This window comes from Aythya fuligula, chromosome 2, assembly GCF_009819795.1.
Source record: "Aythya fuligula isolate bAytFul2 chromosome 2, bAytFul2.pri, whole genome shotgun sequence".
In the NCBI taxonomy this organism is placed as follows: domain Eukaryota; kingdom Metazoa; phylum Chordata; class Aves; order Anseriformes; family Anatidae; genus Aythya; species Aythya fuligula.
Window position 1 is genome coordinate 63,558,084 of NC_045560.1, and position 19,703 is coordinate 63,577,786.

Genomic DNA, 19,703 nt, shown 5'->3' on the forward strand with positions numbered 1-19,703 from the left:
AAGTTATAGTCAAGTTATTAGATACATTTGTCTACCCAACTACCTGTATTTAGCACATACATATACAAACCCATTCTCCTCCATACTCTATCTTTTTTTTTTTGTTATCAATCAATTTCTATATAGTAGAGCATATCAATGTAACAAGTAATGCCTGCTAGAAGTCTGATGTTAGTAATGGTTTCTTTATATATGCTTGGTAGAGAGTTTTTCTTCTAGCACTTAAACAAATGTATGCCTTCCCAATAGTCAAGAGTCTGAGTGTTTTTTGTATAGCTACCTTAAAAACCGGGTCAATAAAGAAAGGTCCTGAAAACACTATTGTGATACATCTGCTGTGATGTAATTAAGAGTCCTTCAGTTCAAGCAGCCTACAAAGGAGAAATACTAAAAGGTAGTGGAGGTACAGTTACAACATTGGCAGCGTGTGGGAACTCAACAAGTGAGAATGGGCCAGGAGCCACATTCTGATGACTGAAACACAGGGGGTGCCCTCACTGGTGGGAGCCAGGATCCTAGTAGAACTGGGTAGACAAGTCCGTCAACAGCCCCAGACAAAGCAAGTTATGAACCAGGTACAGCACCAATTCAAGGGTCTAGTCAAGAGCAACAGGCAAGGTAGCCAGAGACAGGTACTACAACATAGCTCAGGATTAAGCCCAGGTCTGAGCTTAAAGGGGCTCCTTGGCCCATTTGGCGTGGGTGTGAAACACAAGAGATTGCTCAGAGCTATTAAGGCCTACTGTGTCCCTCAGGGCCCTTAGAAAAAAATGCATTGCTTATTTATTGTTGACCTAAATATCTAATAGTATCTATCACAAGCAGGATAATAGTCTAGATGGCCCTTTCCAGCCCAGTTGCTCAATGCAAATATATCAGAAGAAGCAAAATATAAAGTCACCTCTTACGTACAGCTACTCTTGAAATATACATCCTTGCCAAACTAGTGAATTTGTATCCTGTCTCAGTCTAATTTGGCTGGATTTCAAGAAGAACACAAATATTCTTCAGTAGCTAATACATTCTTACTTTTACTGTCCAAGCCTGTGGAAGGTAGAGATGCTAAAGAATGGTATTCAATTAAAGCAGTTTATGTTACAGCATTGATTAAAAGTGCAAAGTCCAGAATGAATGAAGTTTTCTCACGCTTCTCTTACTGTTCCTATTGTATTTGATGTGACTAGCTGTTTTAAAAAGCTTCCTGACAAATATTTATGTTGTGATGGGGCATTTGTTATTACAGAAATTCCTCTAGCAGAAGTTGGACTGAGCATTCTCCTGGTGGCCCATTTTCACATACAGCTGCTTTACTGCAATAAACTCTACTTGAGGCAAGCCTGTAGGAAATTTTGATTAGTGCAGAATTTATATGTCACCTCGGTGAGCTGACTTCTGAGAAGCATACCTCAGAATTGCTGTATGTTCTTTGGCTTTTTTTTTTTTTTCAACTTAAAAAACAATTAAAACTGTTCTTCCTGGCATTATTTCAGTACTCTGGGTCTTTTGGGTGTTGGCATATTATACCTTAAGCCAAGAAGCAGTCCCAGAAATGGCCTGAGTAGAGCAATTTCAGATGTATCAATTCAGTTTCTTTCCCAAGATTTTTGTTTTTATAGAGTTGGCTTTTCTACCAACAGGGCAAATACAATGTTGAAAGTTTATATGGGATTGATTTTTGACAGGACAGGAAATACTGAAACAATGTTTATGTCTATGTTTATGTCTTACTAGAAGTTCATTAAACTTCTGGTGTAAGTTCACAGCCAAATAGTACATGGCCTATACGTATCATACACAAGATTTGAATACTGTAGATTACATAGTGTACTGGTTTTAGAAATTTCAGTTAGCTGTATGGGTACACTAGTTCTGCATGGTTAACTGTGATATAATTGCATATACCGAGTTCTTGTTTTTTTAACTATTGCTCTTCATCCTCTATTACAACACTCTCAAGCATTTTTTTTCTGTTTGGTTGAACTGTTGAAGGACTGCATTTATTTGGGTTCATATATTCATGTGTGTCAGTTTTGATCCCTGTTTTGTGCTTGGTTAAAATGATTCTGTTAATGTATATTTGCTTCTACTAAATATCTTCTTGATCTTAAGGTCTTTTAGCATCTTTGTAAAGAAGTAACTTAAAATATACATTTCAAAACAATAAAAATAATTCTATAAGCTGATGGAGATCCAGATTCATGAAGGTTGTGTCTCTTTGAGATTAAGACTTCTATAGAGTTATCAAAATGCCAAAAATTCAGAAGCATGCCAACTGAAATACTGACAGTATTTTAACAGATTATTTTACCTCTTTAAAAGTCTAACTCAACATCTAGATTTTGTACACACAATTTAGACTGACATCTGCTGTTCTTTAAGTTTTATATTACTGGGACATAGACACGGATGTGATGTTTAACAGTTTGAGCACTGTGATGAGGTAGACAAGCATTTGCATTTACAGACTCAGGAGGAATGTGTTCCAACATAAACTCCATTGAGTATCATAGATGAAAATCTTCTTGAAATTACCTTTATAGAGTACCTCTGGCTACAATCTTACAGAAAGTCTGGCTCAGTCCTTTTGTCCATCTAAATGCCAGACTGAAAGAGAATGTGACCTTCATGACCATTTATTTAGAAAACATTGTGTGGTTCACTGTAGAATTAGGTGTTGCAGAGATGTGATGAAAATTCTTCCAACACTAACAAAAGATAACATACTTTTCTTCAATTTTTTGTCCCAGCAGGAGATAACTGGAACCACAGGGAATGTTTATTTGTATAATAGACCACATATTTCCTTGCTTAGGAACATTAATGAAATCATAATCTGTCAGTAAGATTATTTTAAATATCTGTTTTACTTTAAAATGATAAACAGGCTAGTTCTAAATTTCAAAATGCTGTTAAGAAGAATTGATATGCCTTATTGTAGTGAGAATTTGTGCTGTATTACTTCATATAAAATAAGGGAACTGGAAAGAAAGCTTTTTTCCCCATGAAGAAGATGGAGTTGATCAGCTTGTGGATGTGCACTGCAATAGTGGTTTTCCAATGAAGGAGGTACATGGGCAGGTCAGAACTTGCAAGTATCTATTATCTTCATCCACAGTCCTTTGTGACTGAATGATTAACTTTCTGATTACCTTGCTCAGAGGACAAATGTTGATGTGCTCTGAATATCTAAAAGCAAAAGTTTTCATCATATTGTATAACTAAAAAGAATCAAAATACCCAGAGTGTTGGTCTACTTGGGTCTTTATCACTCTGATATATCCGTTAACCTTCTATCTGTAGTGTATGACATCTGGCATATAAGGTACATTTATGTTTTGATTTTAGTATTCTTATCTAGAGAAGGAGAGTGTGTCCTCCTGTGCAGATGTTTTTCTTTGTGCTTATCGCCATACTGTTTGATACACAAGCCTTTTGACAGTAACAACAGGAGCAAGTCTGATATTAATAGATTACATGGAACACCCTGAATTTCCTACATATCTAACAAGCAAGTTTTAAATACTGTTTCATCCTCTAACAAGGCTGGTGTTTAATTTCAGGGATGTTACAGGAAAAATAGTGGCAGCAGTTGAAATTAAATGTAGTATTGCCACAGAGCCTTGACTAGGACTAATTAGAGGTAATATACCTCTATAGAAACAAAATACTTATTTGCAGGTTCTTGCAAGTTATTGTTTTTTACTATAAATGTAAACAATTTCTAATGTTTGCTGACCCATATTGAAGGATTTGTATTTATTTGTATGATTAATTGGAGTTGATGTGGTTTACAAGAAAACTTTGGTTGAGGAAATATTTTCAAATGTGCATTTACATTCAACCACCAGGCACAACCAAAATATGTGGGTCAATTTTGCATAATTGCAGTAAATATTTTTTCAGATTTCATTCATTTGGAATCTAGGCTACAATGGTAGAGAACATAATTTAAGAGCTGTTTGAGTATTTTGGACTGGAAAATCTTCTTTTTGTTTGTACAGGAAGTATTTCTCAGTTATATGCAGTGACTGGTCAAAAGTAACAAAATTACAACATTGAACTGAATTAAAGTGACCGGGTCATTTAGGTCCTGTTGGAGGGAAGGTTATGGGTTTTTGTTGTTCTTGGTTTTCTTTTTCTTTTTTATGTCATTCATAAAAGAGTTCTGATTTGCATTTATGGCGAGTTTCTAAAATAGTGCCAATTATTCACAATTAGAGCAAATATTTTTTCAGGTTTCATTCTTTTGGAATTGAGGTTAGAACATTCAGTAAAAATATTCAATGGCAGCTCTTACTAAACCGGGTACATGTGTGTGGGAGGTAGCAAGACACTCTCTAGAAACATCTGTTCAATGTTCCAGATGTTCCAGGCCATTTTTATTTTAAAATAAAAAAAAAAAAAAAAAAAAAAAAAAAAAAGCCCCTCAGTAGGAAGGTGGCTATAATAACAAGAAAAAGCATTTGACACTTCAAGTTTTGGCCTGCTAATTTTTCAGCTATAAATGGCTACAATAATTACTTCCTTCTCTCAATAGACACTGTTTGTCCACTCTGCTAAATCTGGGTTTTGTGACTCTGGTGCCAGGGTGCACTGACATGGCAGTGACTACATATGGCTACGGATGTGCACCAGGAGAGACAAGTTTTGCCACATGTGAGGGCGCAAAAGTGGTGAGCTGGCCATGTGAGGGTGGAGGAGGATGCACTTGCCTGCTTGAACAGCCCTTGCTGATCCAACATCTGCTTCGCACCTTTGTAAGGGAAGGGCAGCAGGCTGGGGGACAGAGATGGTCTGGATCTGGACTCAGCCAGCATTTGATGTCACAGTGAATTAATATGTGTAAGAGATTTTCAAACTAGAGTGAATTATATTAGTACTGAATTGGTTTGATTCATGGCTTCATAAAAAAAAAAAAATAGAGAAAATTATTCTGGGAGAACACACTACCTTAATAATCCATTTCTCCTGTTCGCACATCTGTTCTTTATATTGTGCTATCTCCTGCTTTTTGTTGTATTGCCTTTCCATCTTCAGTATTTTTACCACATCAGAATAAAAGTCAACCTAAGTCAGCATACATAAATATGTCAAGGAATTTGGAAATACTGGGCTTGGTACATAAAAGTTTATACCAGCATAATGAAACACTTAGTGTAATGATGGTAGCTTACAACAGGAATGCTGAAAATTCTCTGTAGAAAATAATTTTTGCATTTTACTTCTTTGATATCAAAAAATGAAGAAGGTTTTATTTTAACAGTAGAAAAAAAAAAAACAGTATGCAAAGTTGCTATGAAATCTAGCTAGCTGTTCCAAAAGGTTCATTCAATGACCACACTGGGCTATATTCACAATAAAACTTGACAAAGTGAAATATTATGACTTTTGTATTTGTTGTTTCAACATCACATTGGTAGGACTGTCATTCAGTTTTAATGGATATCCCTTTACAGTAATTTGGTACTTAAATTGGTATCAATAGTGTTGTTGATCAAAGCTTAAGATCTCCTGCTGCACAGTATAAAAAATTATTTTAGAAACTTTCCAATCATACTGATCTTTTAGAACATGCTTACTTAAGTTATCATTTTCAAACTTGCCTAGTTTAGTCACCTGCAGTGAAATTCTGTCTCCTTTGATTTCAGTTTCAGTTTTTCCATTTCATCACACAGGATTAAGATTACACCTGTAGTCTGTAATTAGGCACCAAAGTTTGTGGTCTGTTTTTTTTTTAGACATAAACACACCCAATTCTCATTGAAGTCAATGGATGCAGCATATGCTCAGCATTTCTGGCACCTGGATTGAATCTTGGATCCAATTCTGCAGATGTTCTGTAGAGATAAATTTCTGCATCTGCCCAGAATTAGCAGTACTGACCTACATAAAAATGCTGGCCTTCTCATATTTTAGCTGACAGTTCAAAACACAACCAATGACCATGTAACCTGCATTGTGTTTGTTTGTTTGTTTTCCCTGAACTACCCTGCATGCTGTTTTTCAATTTTTCTCTACCACTTCTGTCCCTCTGTTTTAAGCATTTTAACTTGCAATTTATGTCTTTGGCCTGTGTTTAGCATATTGCCGAATGTGTTAATGCTACTACCAAAATCACTCTGGCATATTCTGTTTTAAAATTCATGTATGCAAATTTCATTGGAAATCTTGTAATAACATAGATCAACATATTGGCATGATCAGCTTTAACTCTTTGCGTTAACCTACACAGAACTCTTTTTTTTTTAAATTTTCTGATGTAGACCATCTCTACATTATAAACTGCAGGTTTGCTTTATAGATATCAGAAATACCATGTCTAGACCTTAGTTTTGCTGTAGTAATTCTTGAAGGTCTTTAAGACATTCATCATGAACTTTTATGATGTCAATGAGGGAAATCTCCTTATTTGTTAACAGAAATCTGACTGCGCTAGCTGTACTGCCTCCTCCAGGTAAAGCCTGGACAGGAACAGCATAAATGACATCTTGGATAATGCCAGTGAGGCTTATATGATCTTTGCTATTTTTAAAAGGGCAGTAAATCTTAGTACATAAATAGTAGCATCTGCTTTGCCTGTGACATATTGCAGGGTGAATGTTACCTCACAATCTGCAAAACTGCAGCTAGACAGTTGTTTTATTCATGAATAGGAACAAGCCATCTTATTTATTTATCTATTTATTTATTTGTGTATTTGGTATCAGAGCAAGATTTAGAAATATGGTATCAAATGATAAAAAATGATCCAAGTGAACATGGAGCCACACAAAGCCTTATCTTTTCTTTAATACTGTACAGTAGCTGTCAGTTTTGTTTACAATAATGCTTCTCTTCCAGTTTTTGTAACAAAGCTATATTACAGCAAAAATATGTGCTATTTTAAAGAATTTTGCAGATCTGCTTCACTTTAATATGTCCTTTTAAAAAATACTGATTTTTCAATTAGATGTTTAAATATATTTGAAATTATAACAACTGAAGCCAGCCTGAAGTACAATAAAAAAAAAAAAAATTAGTTTGCTTTCAATGCATTTTTGCTACACAAACTCAAAAACTCAAATGCTAACACTGTGAGCATATTTCTGGCACACACATAAAAAATAATAATCACTTAATGCATACCCAGATGCTTATTGGTAAGCTATGCTTTTGAATGCTCTGAACAAGGGCCATGATTCCAAACAGCAGATAGATTCAGCTCCGGCAGCTGGAGTAGTTACTGCCCCAGCTCTCTGCCTTAAGTTACCATCTCTCTACTGCTCCTCAGCTGCCATGGTCCCCAACTCACCAGGCTGACCCAGACTAACCCTCCAGCTAACACACCCGACTGCCAACACTACTTTCTGAGCAGAGAAGAGGGGCACCACACAGCTCTCCCAGCCTCTGGAGGGTAACAGGGCAGGCAACCTGGACATGGGGATAAAACTTCTAGCAGCCAAGGTAAAGCCATCTAGAACTGCAAGTAAGTTACCTGTAAACCCTGTAAAGCTCAGTCAGCCTGAATATGCCTACCACTTCTTAGTGCAAACCTATGCTCTATGGCTTGCAGTGGCTTGAAAGGAAAAGCAAACCGTTAAAAATAAAGTGCAGCAAAAATGTCTATGTAGAAACTGCAGTGAGTTTTTAAGTCGATGAGTTCTGGATTAATAAAACATGCCAGTCAAGCCAGATTGTGACCCTCATCATACAAGAAAAGTCTTTCCTTTTGGAAACGTCACACTCATACTTTTTTAGCATTGGCTTCTTTCTGGCCATTTCTCGGTTTAGTGGCCTTTTTGGGGCCACTGACCAGTGGGTTGGTGTTCTTGGTTGCTGGTTTTGGGGGCCCGCTCCGACCACTGCGCCCTGCATTTTGGTTCTTACTGCGGGCCATTCGCAGCTTTTGTTCTTGCAGTCTCTGTTCCCACCTCTGTAGAAGGGCAGAAAAAGAGGATGAGTTAGAGAAAGACATTGCAAGTAATTGCATCTTATAATTGTCCAGCACCATTGATACCAGTCTTAACATTTCTGTGCTCTGTTCGGCAGAGCCATCGATCTCAGTATGTAGTATGTATGTTGGCTGTAGTGGGAACCTGACATATTCTTGGGTGGGGGAATTTCCACAATATCAGCTGATGAAAATGACAACTGCACATCTTGGCTGCATGCTGCATGTGAGCGTGCTTCTCGTGCCTTTCCAGAAATCCAGGGAAGTAGGCATCATGCCATCAAAAAGACAGGGTCTGCTTCCAGGGACTCATTTTGCAAAACTATTATTTGTTGTCTTATTGAAGGTGCTACTTGAGTTTTCCTAAGAAAAGTCTGCAATTGTGAATAATGTATCTGCAGCTTTACTCAGTAGCATCATGGAGAAATTTTGGAAAGCAGTTAGGTCAATGAGCCCACTAGACTACCAAACCCCAAAGTGCAGTGGCTAGAAAACAGGTTTTTGAAGAGAGGTTAAGTGGTTAGGTGGTTCAAAATATGGAGAGATCCACAACACTGTGGCAGAGATTGCAGTCTTTCACCTTTAGAAAGAGAAACACTTGTTTTAAGGAAAGCAAGGTAGATAGTAGAAGCTGGAGGGGGTCTCACCTTTCCCCTCTAATAATGAACTTTCTTGTCTGAAACAAAGATAGGGGCTTTGCCCAGTGATCAGAGGAAGAGAAATGCTCTGCAGCTTTCCTGTTTATTTTCTCTGCATTGACCTTGTTGCTACTCAGACTCTTGGCCTGGCTAGAGAAGAGATCAGCCATGCTGTGATTATGTTAACAGATGTGTAGCAGTCTTATGTGGTCCACAGACCACTGAAAACATTCACTTTAAGCTGTAACTCAAGATAAATGTTGGATGCAAGTCTTCAGAGACAAAAGATGCAAGTCTTCAGAAGGAAAGATTGCAACACCTAGCTCCGTGGTGGCTATATTCATGTAGTCAGAGTCATTATACACATCTTCATAAAACGAAAACTATCAGCCAGCATTTAGGCGTGTCCCACTCAAACATGTTTAAATGAGGATTTAATTTATGAAGCTATTAGTATCAGAAGGAAAGACACATGCTTTGAGAGATAGTTTGTTTTGCAGTCATGTGTCTATTTTGACTGTCTGCAAATGAATGTCCAACCAGGTTTCAGGATACAATTAGAAATGAAAAAACAGTGTGAAGAGCCCACTAAAACACACTGTCTGCCAGCAACAGGCCATTAAGTTTACAGCTAACGGATTTCAGGAGTCCAAGTCATGTGTCAGTATTCTCCTAAATCCCATCTGGTATCACCTGCAATTGCAATATATTTATTTTTTAAAAAATTAAATCACATTTTCTTTTTCACACATAGGTTTAACACGAGTAAAAGAGGAGAAAGGGGGAATGATAAAAGCGTCATACAGGTCCCAGCAAGAAGTTGCTACATAATCTAAAAGCTCCTACTGAAGTAAACATGTAACCCTTTTCCTCCTAACATCTATCCATGGGCCGTAATTAAAGTCTGTAAACCTACATATCTTTAAGGCTCTGAAACCTTTTCTGAAATACAGAAATAATTTTCTTTCATCTCTAAAAGTGTGAGGAATCCCTTCTTTCCATTAGAAAGAGTTTACAAGCAGGGAATGATAACAAGTGAGGGAATCCGCTGCCTCTGTCTCACAGGTTGCTGTAGTATAGACTTTTCCCTCCGTATTCCTAGAAAACAGTGAGAGGATGCTCAATACCTTCAGTGGGTCTTCAGTTGGAAATAGCTGGTGAGAAGTCTGTGTCTCAAGCCTGCAGTCTTTAATGCAGCAAAGCCCATTTATCAGGATTTTAACTACTCTTCTTAAATAGTGTGTACTATATATTCATCTGCATATCACCTGGCAGTTACTTCACTTAGCAGTGATTATAAAGTCCTAGCATAATTGTTGTAATGAGAGCTCACACAAAAGTCATCCAACATACTACTTAGGGACAGTTTGCAAATAAAATAGAAATAAAATGTTAGAGACTCTAAAATAAAAGACTAAAATTTTCTCATTTTCACTTACATTTATATGTAAGTATGCATAGAAAAATAACCTGACTTTTGGAGGTATTAAAATGTTGAAGTGAAAGTAATAATACCCAGAGGTGTTCTACATATCTAAATGTTAAGCAAGATATTCAATGACAAAAAATGCACAAAGATGTTTAACTTTTATCAAGAATATCAGCATTCTTTTCTCTGATTGTATTTACCTTAAATCTTTTGTTTAGTTGATCTTTCCATTTTTCAACTAGACATCCATCAAGAAGCATCAACCTGAAAATTAAGAAACAATAGATGTTACATATAGTTCTAGTTTTGATTGCCGAGATGTCATTCCAGATGAATTTGCACTGGTTGAGGTTGAAACAAACCATTGGATACTGGTACTGATATAGGAAGATGGGCAGAAACATATTTCAGACTTTCAAGAAACAAACAATAAATATATAAATAAACATAAAAGCCATCACTTTCCTTCAGGTTTTATAGCCAAAACTACAGCACATAAGTAGTACTGAGAAAACATTTAGAGTCCTCTGTCTTCACCTGCAACTATTCAGTGGTGGAAAATTGTCCTGTCTTGATTGCAGTTAGCAAAAAGTGATGGGTTGGGTAACATCTTGTGAAACTGTTTAAACATCTTTCACATAGATTTCTGCTTATGTTCACTATATATGTTTGTGTGTGTGTGTATGTGTGTATGTGTAGAAGAGCAGTTTAAATGAATGCATTTGACTTCTGAGTTGGAAAAAAAGCTAGGTTAATATGCACCACATCATACAGCTCCTCTGACAAATGGTAACATTACATAACCACTTATAATTGTCTCCATTAATACATGTACACTAGGATGGTATTATGTATTTGCTACTCATAGCTACTTAATGAGTGTTTTAAAGTGAATTTGGAACATGTATGAGTATTGCTATTTGTCTAGCAATGAATTCTGGCCATCTCCTGTATAAAATACTGAGTCTAGATATTATGAAATGAATGAAACCAAAGTGTAATTATGAAATAGTATATGCCTTAAAAAGCTTCTAAAGTAGTTTAGTCTAAAGCACACTTTCTAAGTCCTAAGCTTGAAACAACTATTTTGTAGAAGAGGGCTGCTGATGCAGTTTCTGTATCTTCTCTGCTGCTAATTTTTGTTTGTTTGTTTGTTTTGAGATACTGGCCCTTAATATGCCATTGTACAGCATTTTGCTGGTGGGTGAGGTTCACACAGCACAGCGGGGCCTGACTCCCCAGTGTCCATGAGCAATGCTGTCACTCACAGCAGTTCAACAGGAGTACGAAATTTTCCCACTCATAGCCACTAGTCACTGTGCACCCACTTTGCCCAAACATGAAAGGGCCACAGTGAGCACAAGCTCTGGAGAACCAAGACTGACATGATCCACATCTCCTCTTCGTTCCGAGGAGAGGTTGGAGAATTAATGTACAGGACTGAAGGCATGGACACAGCATGATGAATGAAACTGTGACACAATGTACACCTGATGGACAACCTGATGCAGCTCCTGCTCAGGTCAAGTTATCTAGTGAAATCCTATTCCTACTGATGGGAAAGGGGTGTTTCGCTATTGACTTTGGGAAGGCTGCAGCTTCCTCCCATTTTGCCTCTGACATGTTTTTAAAAAGCTACTGTAACTCAAAACCTCCCGTTTACATACCACTGAGTTCAACAGGAAACACATATAATAGCTTATGTTTCTTTTGCAAATCCATATAAAATTAAAAACCTCAGTGACCTTTAAAAAACATCACAAAATATTTAGAGATCGCTGTGTTTTCTCCATAGTAGGGGAGAAGCTGATTGGGATCTTTCACTTCTGAAATCTCTTCCCCCTAAGAACCTCCTGAGGGTCTGCTCTGGCAAAGCTCTGCATCTCAGAGCTCCTCAATAGGTATCTTGGTCATACCTTTTCTGGCTGACCCAGGGTATCTCTCTCTAATGTGGCCAACACAAGTAGAGGGTTCTAAACAAATCTCTGTGAAATACTTCCAGATCTGGAGGGCCAAGCTGTTATATGATAATACAAATACTCATAATAATATAATGTTTGCAAGCCCATTAGCTCACACACAAAATATATATATATATATATATATAAAAGTTATGGTAATAAGGTATGATATGACAACTGTTAGAAATGCCTGTAAAAGACTTCTAAAATATCATGACTGAAAATATGATTATGGCCCATCAAGCTCTGCAAGCAAAAGTTTTATGATCCTTAGAGCTGCACGTATTCCATTATCAGTCATATGCAAAAATAGCTTGAACATTTTACAAAAAAACTTACCTCCAACCCACAGCATGGAAACCAAAGTACCTATCACACCACAACCTGTCCTGTTGGGATCTGTTGCTACTGGTACCCTTGGGGTGCTAACAGGGATGGGATGTTGCCTTCTGCCTCGAGAACCCAGAAAGAAAAGCATCCTGCAGTGCATCACTCCTTCTGCTCCAGACCAGCATGCTGGATTTCCTTCCGTGCCTGGGGCTAGGCTGACTGCCAGAGGCAAGGTCTGGTAAAGTTAGTTTTGTTTTGTCTTTTAATCTTACAGCAGAACTGGCAAGCTGCACTGAGAGTATTTACTTTTCATCTGCCATCCGGGCAGGAGAGCTCCAGTGGCTGCATCTTTGGCCGGTCCCAGCGCAGTTGTGGGATCAGAAACATCTCGCTGATGGCATCGGTCCGAAGTATGGATAGGACAGCAGAGAAGGCCTGGCCCTGACTGCAGCTGCTCTGCCGGCTCCCTCGGCTCCTGTGTCCCCCCCCTTCCCCCCCCGGAGCTAGTAAGGCAGAACTCTGCTTTCCCTTGAGCCACCGCACAGTCCTACCAGCACGGACCACCATCAGGCTCATAGAGTATGAAGCCTCTCACGCCAGTGGCCAGTGGTCCTAAAACACCCTGCCAAACAGCTGGAGGTGCTTTAAGCAGCATGCCACCAGCATCAAATGATACCAGGGGTTGCACTCCATCTGTGAGCCAGGTTTTGTAACACCACGCTGTGGGCTAGAACTGAAATTAACTACATGGAAAAAGTTAATCGCAAAGGTAATTGAAACATGTAGGTGTAATATTGACTATAGGCTTGCCAACCAGGCTCGTGACCAGAAAGGGAGCTGTGCTGTCCCTCCTTCCCTCCCACCACAGCCAGCAATAACACCTTTCTGAACTGCACAGCGAGTGCTCACCTTGAGCGCCACTCGTAGCACATGATGAGGACATCCTGCTTCGGCTGCAGAGGTGGGCACTGGCAGGAGGAATTGGTAATAAGAGGCACTTGGGACAGAGGAATCGGCATTGAAGACTTCAGAATGTCTTTTACTTCAACCACGGTTGTTATCTCATTGCAGTTCCCCTTTTCCACACTTTTTACTTTAGCATGGATGACTGCAATTAGAAAAAAAGTGGCGTAAGAACAACAAACAGTCTCAGAAACTTAAACACAACCTAAAATTAAATAAAACATGTTAAATTGAAAGCTGTTGTTTTGGCTGTGAAACCAGAACTACTTCTCCATGTGTGGGCACATACAGTGGCTTAGAATAACAGAGGCATGATCCCAATTTGGTTTTCAGCAGGACTGTTGACAACTGTGAAATTAAACATGTGCTTAAATCCCTGCCAGATCAGGCCAAGCAATCTAGCCGGGAATCACACGCACAAACAGCTCCTTTGACTCAGCCATGAACAACCCCTCGCATAAATCAGAGCTGTTCTATAGCCACGTGTTGCTACTGCCAATTAAGCGATGAATAATTTACCTCACAGACTGTTAACCTGAATCCAGCCTTTGCAATAGCAAAGTCATTTCAGTGCAGGTTGCATCCAGGAACTCAAGTCTTCTCTTGAGTGTAAGAAAGAAAGGAGGGTTTGAAACACGTACTAAAAAACGATGAGGCTTGGCATTTCTGTGATGCACCCAGTTAACACCTTTTTCAAATACTTTTACATTCAGATATGTATCAGTAGTAAGATTCTCACATAAAATAAACTCTGAAGAGGGTTCTTCTCATTCTGAACACATAAGCATTCACGTTTTTATCATTTATTGAAGAATCTGCATAGCCACAAGAAGAAGAAACTCTGCAGATTTCTCTGAGGATGACACCTGACCGACTGTGTGACTCCCTCAGCACCCTGGGGGTATCGGCCACTGTCCTGAGGTGAGCACCAAGTCACAGAAATGAAACAAAAATTTTACATGAGGGACTTTGTCTCTGGGAAAAGTCAAAATAAGAAGGGTCCTATTATCAATCACAACATTCTTCTGTGAAAGAAGAAAGAGAATTTCAGTTTTAGAGACTCACCATCCATTTTCAAGTCTGGTTAAAGCCAAGTAGTATTTCAGCTCCTGCATAACAGGCGTGTTCGGTTTTATTTTTTAAAATGTTTACCCATAGTATTTACAAGAAATTTAGGTGGAATTTTCTTTTCAGCAGTGAATGCCAGTATTGGCCTTGCACTGTTAGCATAAAAGATATTTGATGCAGGGAGTGATTTATGAAAACATTTTGAAATTATACCTAAGGGTATAGCTATGGGCCAGTAATCAGCTCTGATGCTCTCAGTTTTGACAACTAAAAAAAGTTCTGACCAGATAGAAATACAATTTGTCTATATATATTACTTTAAAGGATTTCAGGAATTTTATTTTATTTTTTTTATTTGCAGCTTGTTCTCCCTTGTCTTGTTTCTCAATCCCTTTTCAGTGTGAACATCTAATTATTTTAGTGGAGGCTGAATAAAAATCTACCAGTCAAAACCAAAATCTTGATTTTGCAAATTCAACAGAATGAAATCCTTCAATCTTTCTAAATTTTGAATCCCAACCCATAGTTTTTATTCAAGCAACACTCCACAGAAGTCACCGGAATCAGAATTTGTGTGGCTAACACCTGTATTTCATTTCTGAACAGTCATTTTATAGCACTTTTTACTCATGTATTTCAGACAGGTGGGGAAGTTAATTGTCCCACCTGAACACATCCCTACAGCATACTGAGAAGGACTAAGGCATTACATAAAAAGAATATATCTCATAAATGTACCAAAATGCCATGACAAGAAAGTATATAAACTCCTTTCTAAGTTAAATGCTCAGTTTGCTTAGTCCCACCAAACTGATTTGGATTTTTTTTTCCAGGTACTAACAAAGAAGCAAATAACTAAAAACTTACTTTCATTTGATATCAGACAAACAGGAATTGACTGGGTATAATATTCCTATTGCAAAAAAATATAGTACTTCCCTTGAAGAAACAGCTTCTCTCTGAGAAAAAGCCCATACAGTGCAAAAGACCGTTGTATTGCATGTTAAATTAATGGTTAATAAGGATTTTTCTATTGACATTGCAGATATTTAATCTGGCATTTATCAGATGTTAGCTACCATTCTTCCAGACTCTTACCATCAGAAAACCTGGCAGTGGGGATGGGAGGGTAGGGAGGACAGGATGAATACTTACTTGTATCGCCAATATATCTTGCAACATAAAAAGTTTTCTGTCATGCAACATAAAAACTATGGGCCAACTCCTTGCCAGGCCGGTGCCAATTGTCACTGCATTCAATTAATCTGTGACAGTTCCCAACCAGCTGAAGCTCTGGTGGTGAGCGAAAGGATACACAGATTTGTAAATCACAAAGTTTTACCCTTTTTTGGTCTCATGCACACTTACGAGCTTTATTTAGGTGAAAAACCTCTGTTTACCCCACCTGCCGGACAAAAACAGGAGCTGGCCAACAGCACATCGCCAGGTTTACATTAGCTGTTGCTGCGTTCGCTAGTGACCATTACAGTAGCAAGAACAGTTTCTGCAGGGCGACCTGTCAATCCCAGTGCACACTACTGACACTTCCCATGGAAAAATGCTACGTGCTTGGGTTTGGAAGGGGAAGCCCAGGCACCCTTAGGTTTTCGGATGGAACCTGGCAGAGGGGGCAAGCATGTGGTGGGGCACAGAGGAGGCGAAAGAAAGTGGGGAAAACCCTCCCAGACTTACTGTAGCTGTAGTTCTTGGCCAGGTAGGTCGCCAGCGTGGGCTTTGTCTTTTTGCACCTGCATCGCTCTTCGGAGGAAGAGAAGGGGAAGCGGTTAAGGGGTGCAGGTGTAGGTCTGGCAGAGGGGAGGGGGACATGGGGAGGACCCCTAGGCTCACCCTGGCCTCGGCTCCTGCACTCGGTCTGCGGGGGTCCGTCGGGCACCAGCACACCCTGCGTGAAGTCCATCCACTTCCCATCTGCAAACAGAGGGCAGCGGAGACGTGGCTCGGGGGAATGCTCGGGGGGGATGCTCGGGGGGGCACCGGCGGGGCAGGGGGTGGCTCACCCTCGGGCAGGTCGGTGACGATGGCCTCGGGGGAGATGCAGACGCCTCGGTCGTAGACGGGGAGGTCGTCGCAGGCCAGGCTGTCGGGCCAGCTGTGGTTGTAGCGGCGCATGATGGGCTCGCAGCCGTCGCGGGCGCGCTGGCAGACAGAGCGGCAGGGCTTGATGGGGTCGTAGAGGAACTCCAGCGTGCAAATGGGGGCGTACATGGCGCAGAGGAAGAAGGAAAGGACCGGGCTGCAGCCGGTGCCCACCAGCTCCTCGTACTGCTCGATGGCCAGGACGGCGTTCTCCTGGGTGCTGTGGTGGAGGTGGTTGGGCATGCGGGTGATGTTCCAGGGCATGGGGCGGCACATGGGGATGCGCACCGCCTCGCACGGCGCACCCTGCGCCCGTGGGCTCACCCGCAGCCACAGGGACACCGCCACCAAGGCGCGCAGCATCCTCCCCCGCCTCCTCCTCTTCCTCTTCTTCCTCCTCCTCCTCGGCCGCCGCCTCCCCGCGGGTCGCGGCGGCCGACGGGCGCGGAGCGGCGCTGCCTGCCGGCACCCGGCTGCGCTCGGCCATGGAAATCGCGGCACGGGCTTTATACCGGTGGCACGCGTGACGTGGGGCCCGGGGGAGGCCCGGAGGGGACCCGGGGGGGGACCCGTGTGCGTGTGCGGGCACCGTGACATCAGCGCCACCCGCCCGGAGCCCCCCGGCGGCAGCACCGCGCTCCTCGGGGGCTCCTCGGGGGGGGGGGGGCGGGGGAGGGGCAAAGCAAAGCAAAAGCATAAAAGCATCCTCTTTTTTCTCTCTCTTTTTTTTTTTTTTTTTTTGGGGGGGGGGGGGCGTGGACCTGACCCCGTCTCCCGGGGGGGCTGGTCCTGCCTTCCTCCGAAAGACACGGCGCAGAAACTTTTATAGATATACATTTATTTATTTATTTATTTATTCTTTAGAGAGACGCGGCGCTAGCTGCCGTCTAGGGGGTTGTGGGGGTAGCCCCGGGGGTCTGGGCATGCGGGGGGGAAGTGTTCACTTTTTGCTCTCTTTACTCTGGATGGGGGCCAGCCCCCCCCCCCTTTTCCCCCATCTTCCCTCCGTGTCGTCGAGAAGTGACTTGCCCCCTGCCCCCCCCACCCCCCCCTCGTCTCCCCGTGGTGCCGGAGCCGTGTTGTGAGGGGGGCTTGGGGACACCGGGGGGGGGGGGGCCGGGATGCTGACGCTTGGTCTCCCCCGACGGCAGGTGCCACCTCGGCCGCCAGCAGGCGACGTTGAGGAAGCGGGGGGGGAATAATTTTGGGAAGGGGGAGGCAGGCTGCGGCCTTGCGGGTTTGGAGGCGGGCCGCCCCCGCCACTCCTCCCGGCTCCCCCCCCCGCCGTTCCCGGTGCGGCGGAGCCATGGCGCTGCCCGTGCCCGTGCCGGTGCCAGTGCCGGTGCCGGTGCTGATGCTGGTGCTGGGGGGGCTCCTGGCGGGCGGCGGGGCCGGGGCCGAGCCGTGCCAGGCCCCGGGGCAGTGGGAAGGCCGCACCGTGTTCTACCGGCACGGCACGGGCCGCATCACCAGGGCGGCCGTCTCCTACGACGGCCCCAACCAGCGCCTCCGCATCCTGGAGGAGAGGAAGGCGCTCATCCCCTGCAAGAAGTAGGTGGTCAGAGGGGTGGGGGCGGGCGGCCCCTGGGCGGGGGGAAGGGGGATCCTGCACCCCCCGGGGCTCGGGGCGAGGCGGGAATGCCGGGGGGGCGGCCCCGGGGGGCGGCTTGGCCGCGGCGGGACGGGGGAGCCAGAGACCTGCCCCCTGCGCCGGGCAGGAGGGGGCCCGGCACCCGCACGGTGGTGTCTGGGGAGGGACCGGCTGGCAGCAGGCCTGCAGCCTGCCTGCTGCACAGATACTGCTCTCCACAGCTGCTTTCTTCCCCTCCTCCTCCTCTCCTTCTCCTCCTCCTTCTCTTTCTTCTCCTTCTCCTTCTCCTTCTCCTTCTCCTTCTCCTCCTCCTTCTCCTTCTCCTCCTCCTTCTCCTTCTCCTCCTCCTCCTCCTTCTCCTTCTCCTTCTCCTTCTCCTTCTCCTTCTCCTTCTCCTTCTCCTTCTCCTTCTCCTTCTCCTTCTCCTTCTCCTTCTTCTCCTTCCCTTTCCCTTCATCTTCCCCTTCCCTTTATTATTATTATTATATTAAATGGAGCAGAAAAAATAAAATATATCCCCCAAATGCACAGTAAAATGTGGAAAGATTACCCTCAGATCCATGATGTTGGGGGGTGGGTGGGTGTTCTAGCTTAGTAATTTGCTGACAAGTTTGAGTCATGTTTTTCTCCAGTCATTCCCGGTGCCTACAAATGCTAAGTCACCACAGCGAGGGTGAGGGCACCTCCATTACCTGTGGCACAGGGGCTTGCCCACATTGTTCAGGGGCTCACCCATGTTACACAGGGGCTTGCCCATTTTGCACAGGGGCTCAATCACACTGCACAAGCTGCCCAGCCCCAGAAGACCTCACTGTTCTTAACTAGAGTTGATTGTGTCTGCCAACACAACAGAATCACTCCTTCATCCTGCATTTCTTGATTTGATGGAAAATAAGTGCAGGAAAACGCCGGCTGAAGAAGGGCCTGTGTCTCCCCAGCCTGACAAGCCCAGGCCCTGACAGCAAGATGCGATCCAGCCAGTGAGGCCTCCCAAGGTGCTGAGTGTCGGTCACACGCAGACACCGCGTCGAGACATATCTGCTGTGAGGCAGCCACTCCACCTCTCCCACCTAAAAATTGCTCAAATAATAGTGCATCACAACTGGGGATGAGTAAGCCAAGGTGAAGGCCAATCTAGAAATGCTGTGTCATCCAGCCCAAAAGTTCTCTGCTGTTGAGAGATCAATATTCCTTTTTGCTCCTGGCTTTGTTCCTGCCAATAATCAACTCTTTGCTAACATCATATAGTCAGTGTTTTAATCTTTCTGAAGCATGTACTCCCCCTGGGTGTTTTCTCTGACAGTCTCAAAACAGGCTCTAGAAATAGTTTTATATGAATCTTGTGGTAAAGGTTCACTTTCCCTCAGTGTGATTTTTTGCTTTTCTTTATTACTATTTTAAATAGGAGCGATATGAAGAATGGTAAAGGTAACCTACAGTGGTTTGTTGGTGGTCTGCTAATATACAAAATACAGTCTGATGTTGCCCATGCTCATAGTCACTTTCTTTGAGAAGTCCCAGGTCAACCTTCACATTTGACAAGGGTAAAACTGCTCTACAAAGCCCGATGCAAGTCTTTTCTAGCTCCTAAGCTGTACTGAGCTCATTTCTTTAAGCATATGTTTGCTTTATTTGAAGACTTTATTTTAAGATTGAACAATTATTATACATTTTCCACTCAGGGCCAGATTTTGGC

General features: G+C 42.5%; 2 protein-coding genes across 2 annotated transcripts in view; one reads left to right on the forward strand and one right to left on the reverse strand.

Annotated features, from left to right (window-relative positions):
• Positions 1-6,011: 6,011 nt before the first annotated feature.
• SFRP4 (secreted frizzled related protein 4) lies at positions 6,012-16,875 on the reverse strand. Its single transcript, XM_032183048.1, has 6 exons — positions 16,338-16,875; positions 16,168-16,248; positions 16,012-16,077; positions 13,198-13,396; positions 10,198-10,261; positions 6,012-7,912 (listed from the first exon to the last, which is right to left on the reverse strand). Exons 1-6 carry the CDS (start codon positions 16,777-16,779, stop codon positions 7,724-7,726), a joined length of 1,041 nt encoding a protein of 346 aa, XP_032038939.1. The 5' UTR covers positions 16,780-16,875; the 3' UTR covers positions 6,012-7,723.
• An 832-nt stretch (positions 16,876-17,707) lies between these two features.
• EPDR1 (ependymin related 1) overlaps positions 17,708-19,703 on the forward strand; it is a 36,392-nt gene continuing 34,396 nt past the window's right edge. The window contains exon 1 of the mRNA XM_032181228.1: positions 17,708-17,967. Coding sequence (XP_032037119.1) covers positions 17,723-17,967 — 245 coding nt within the window. The 5' untranslated portion in view covers positions 17,708-17,722. The remainder of the gene's footprint in view (positions 17,968-19,703) is intronic.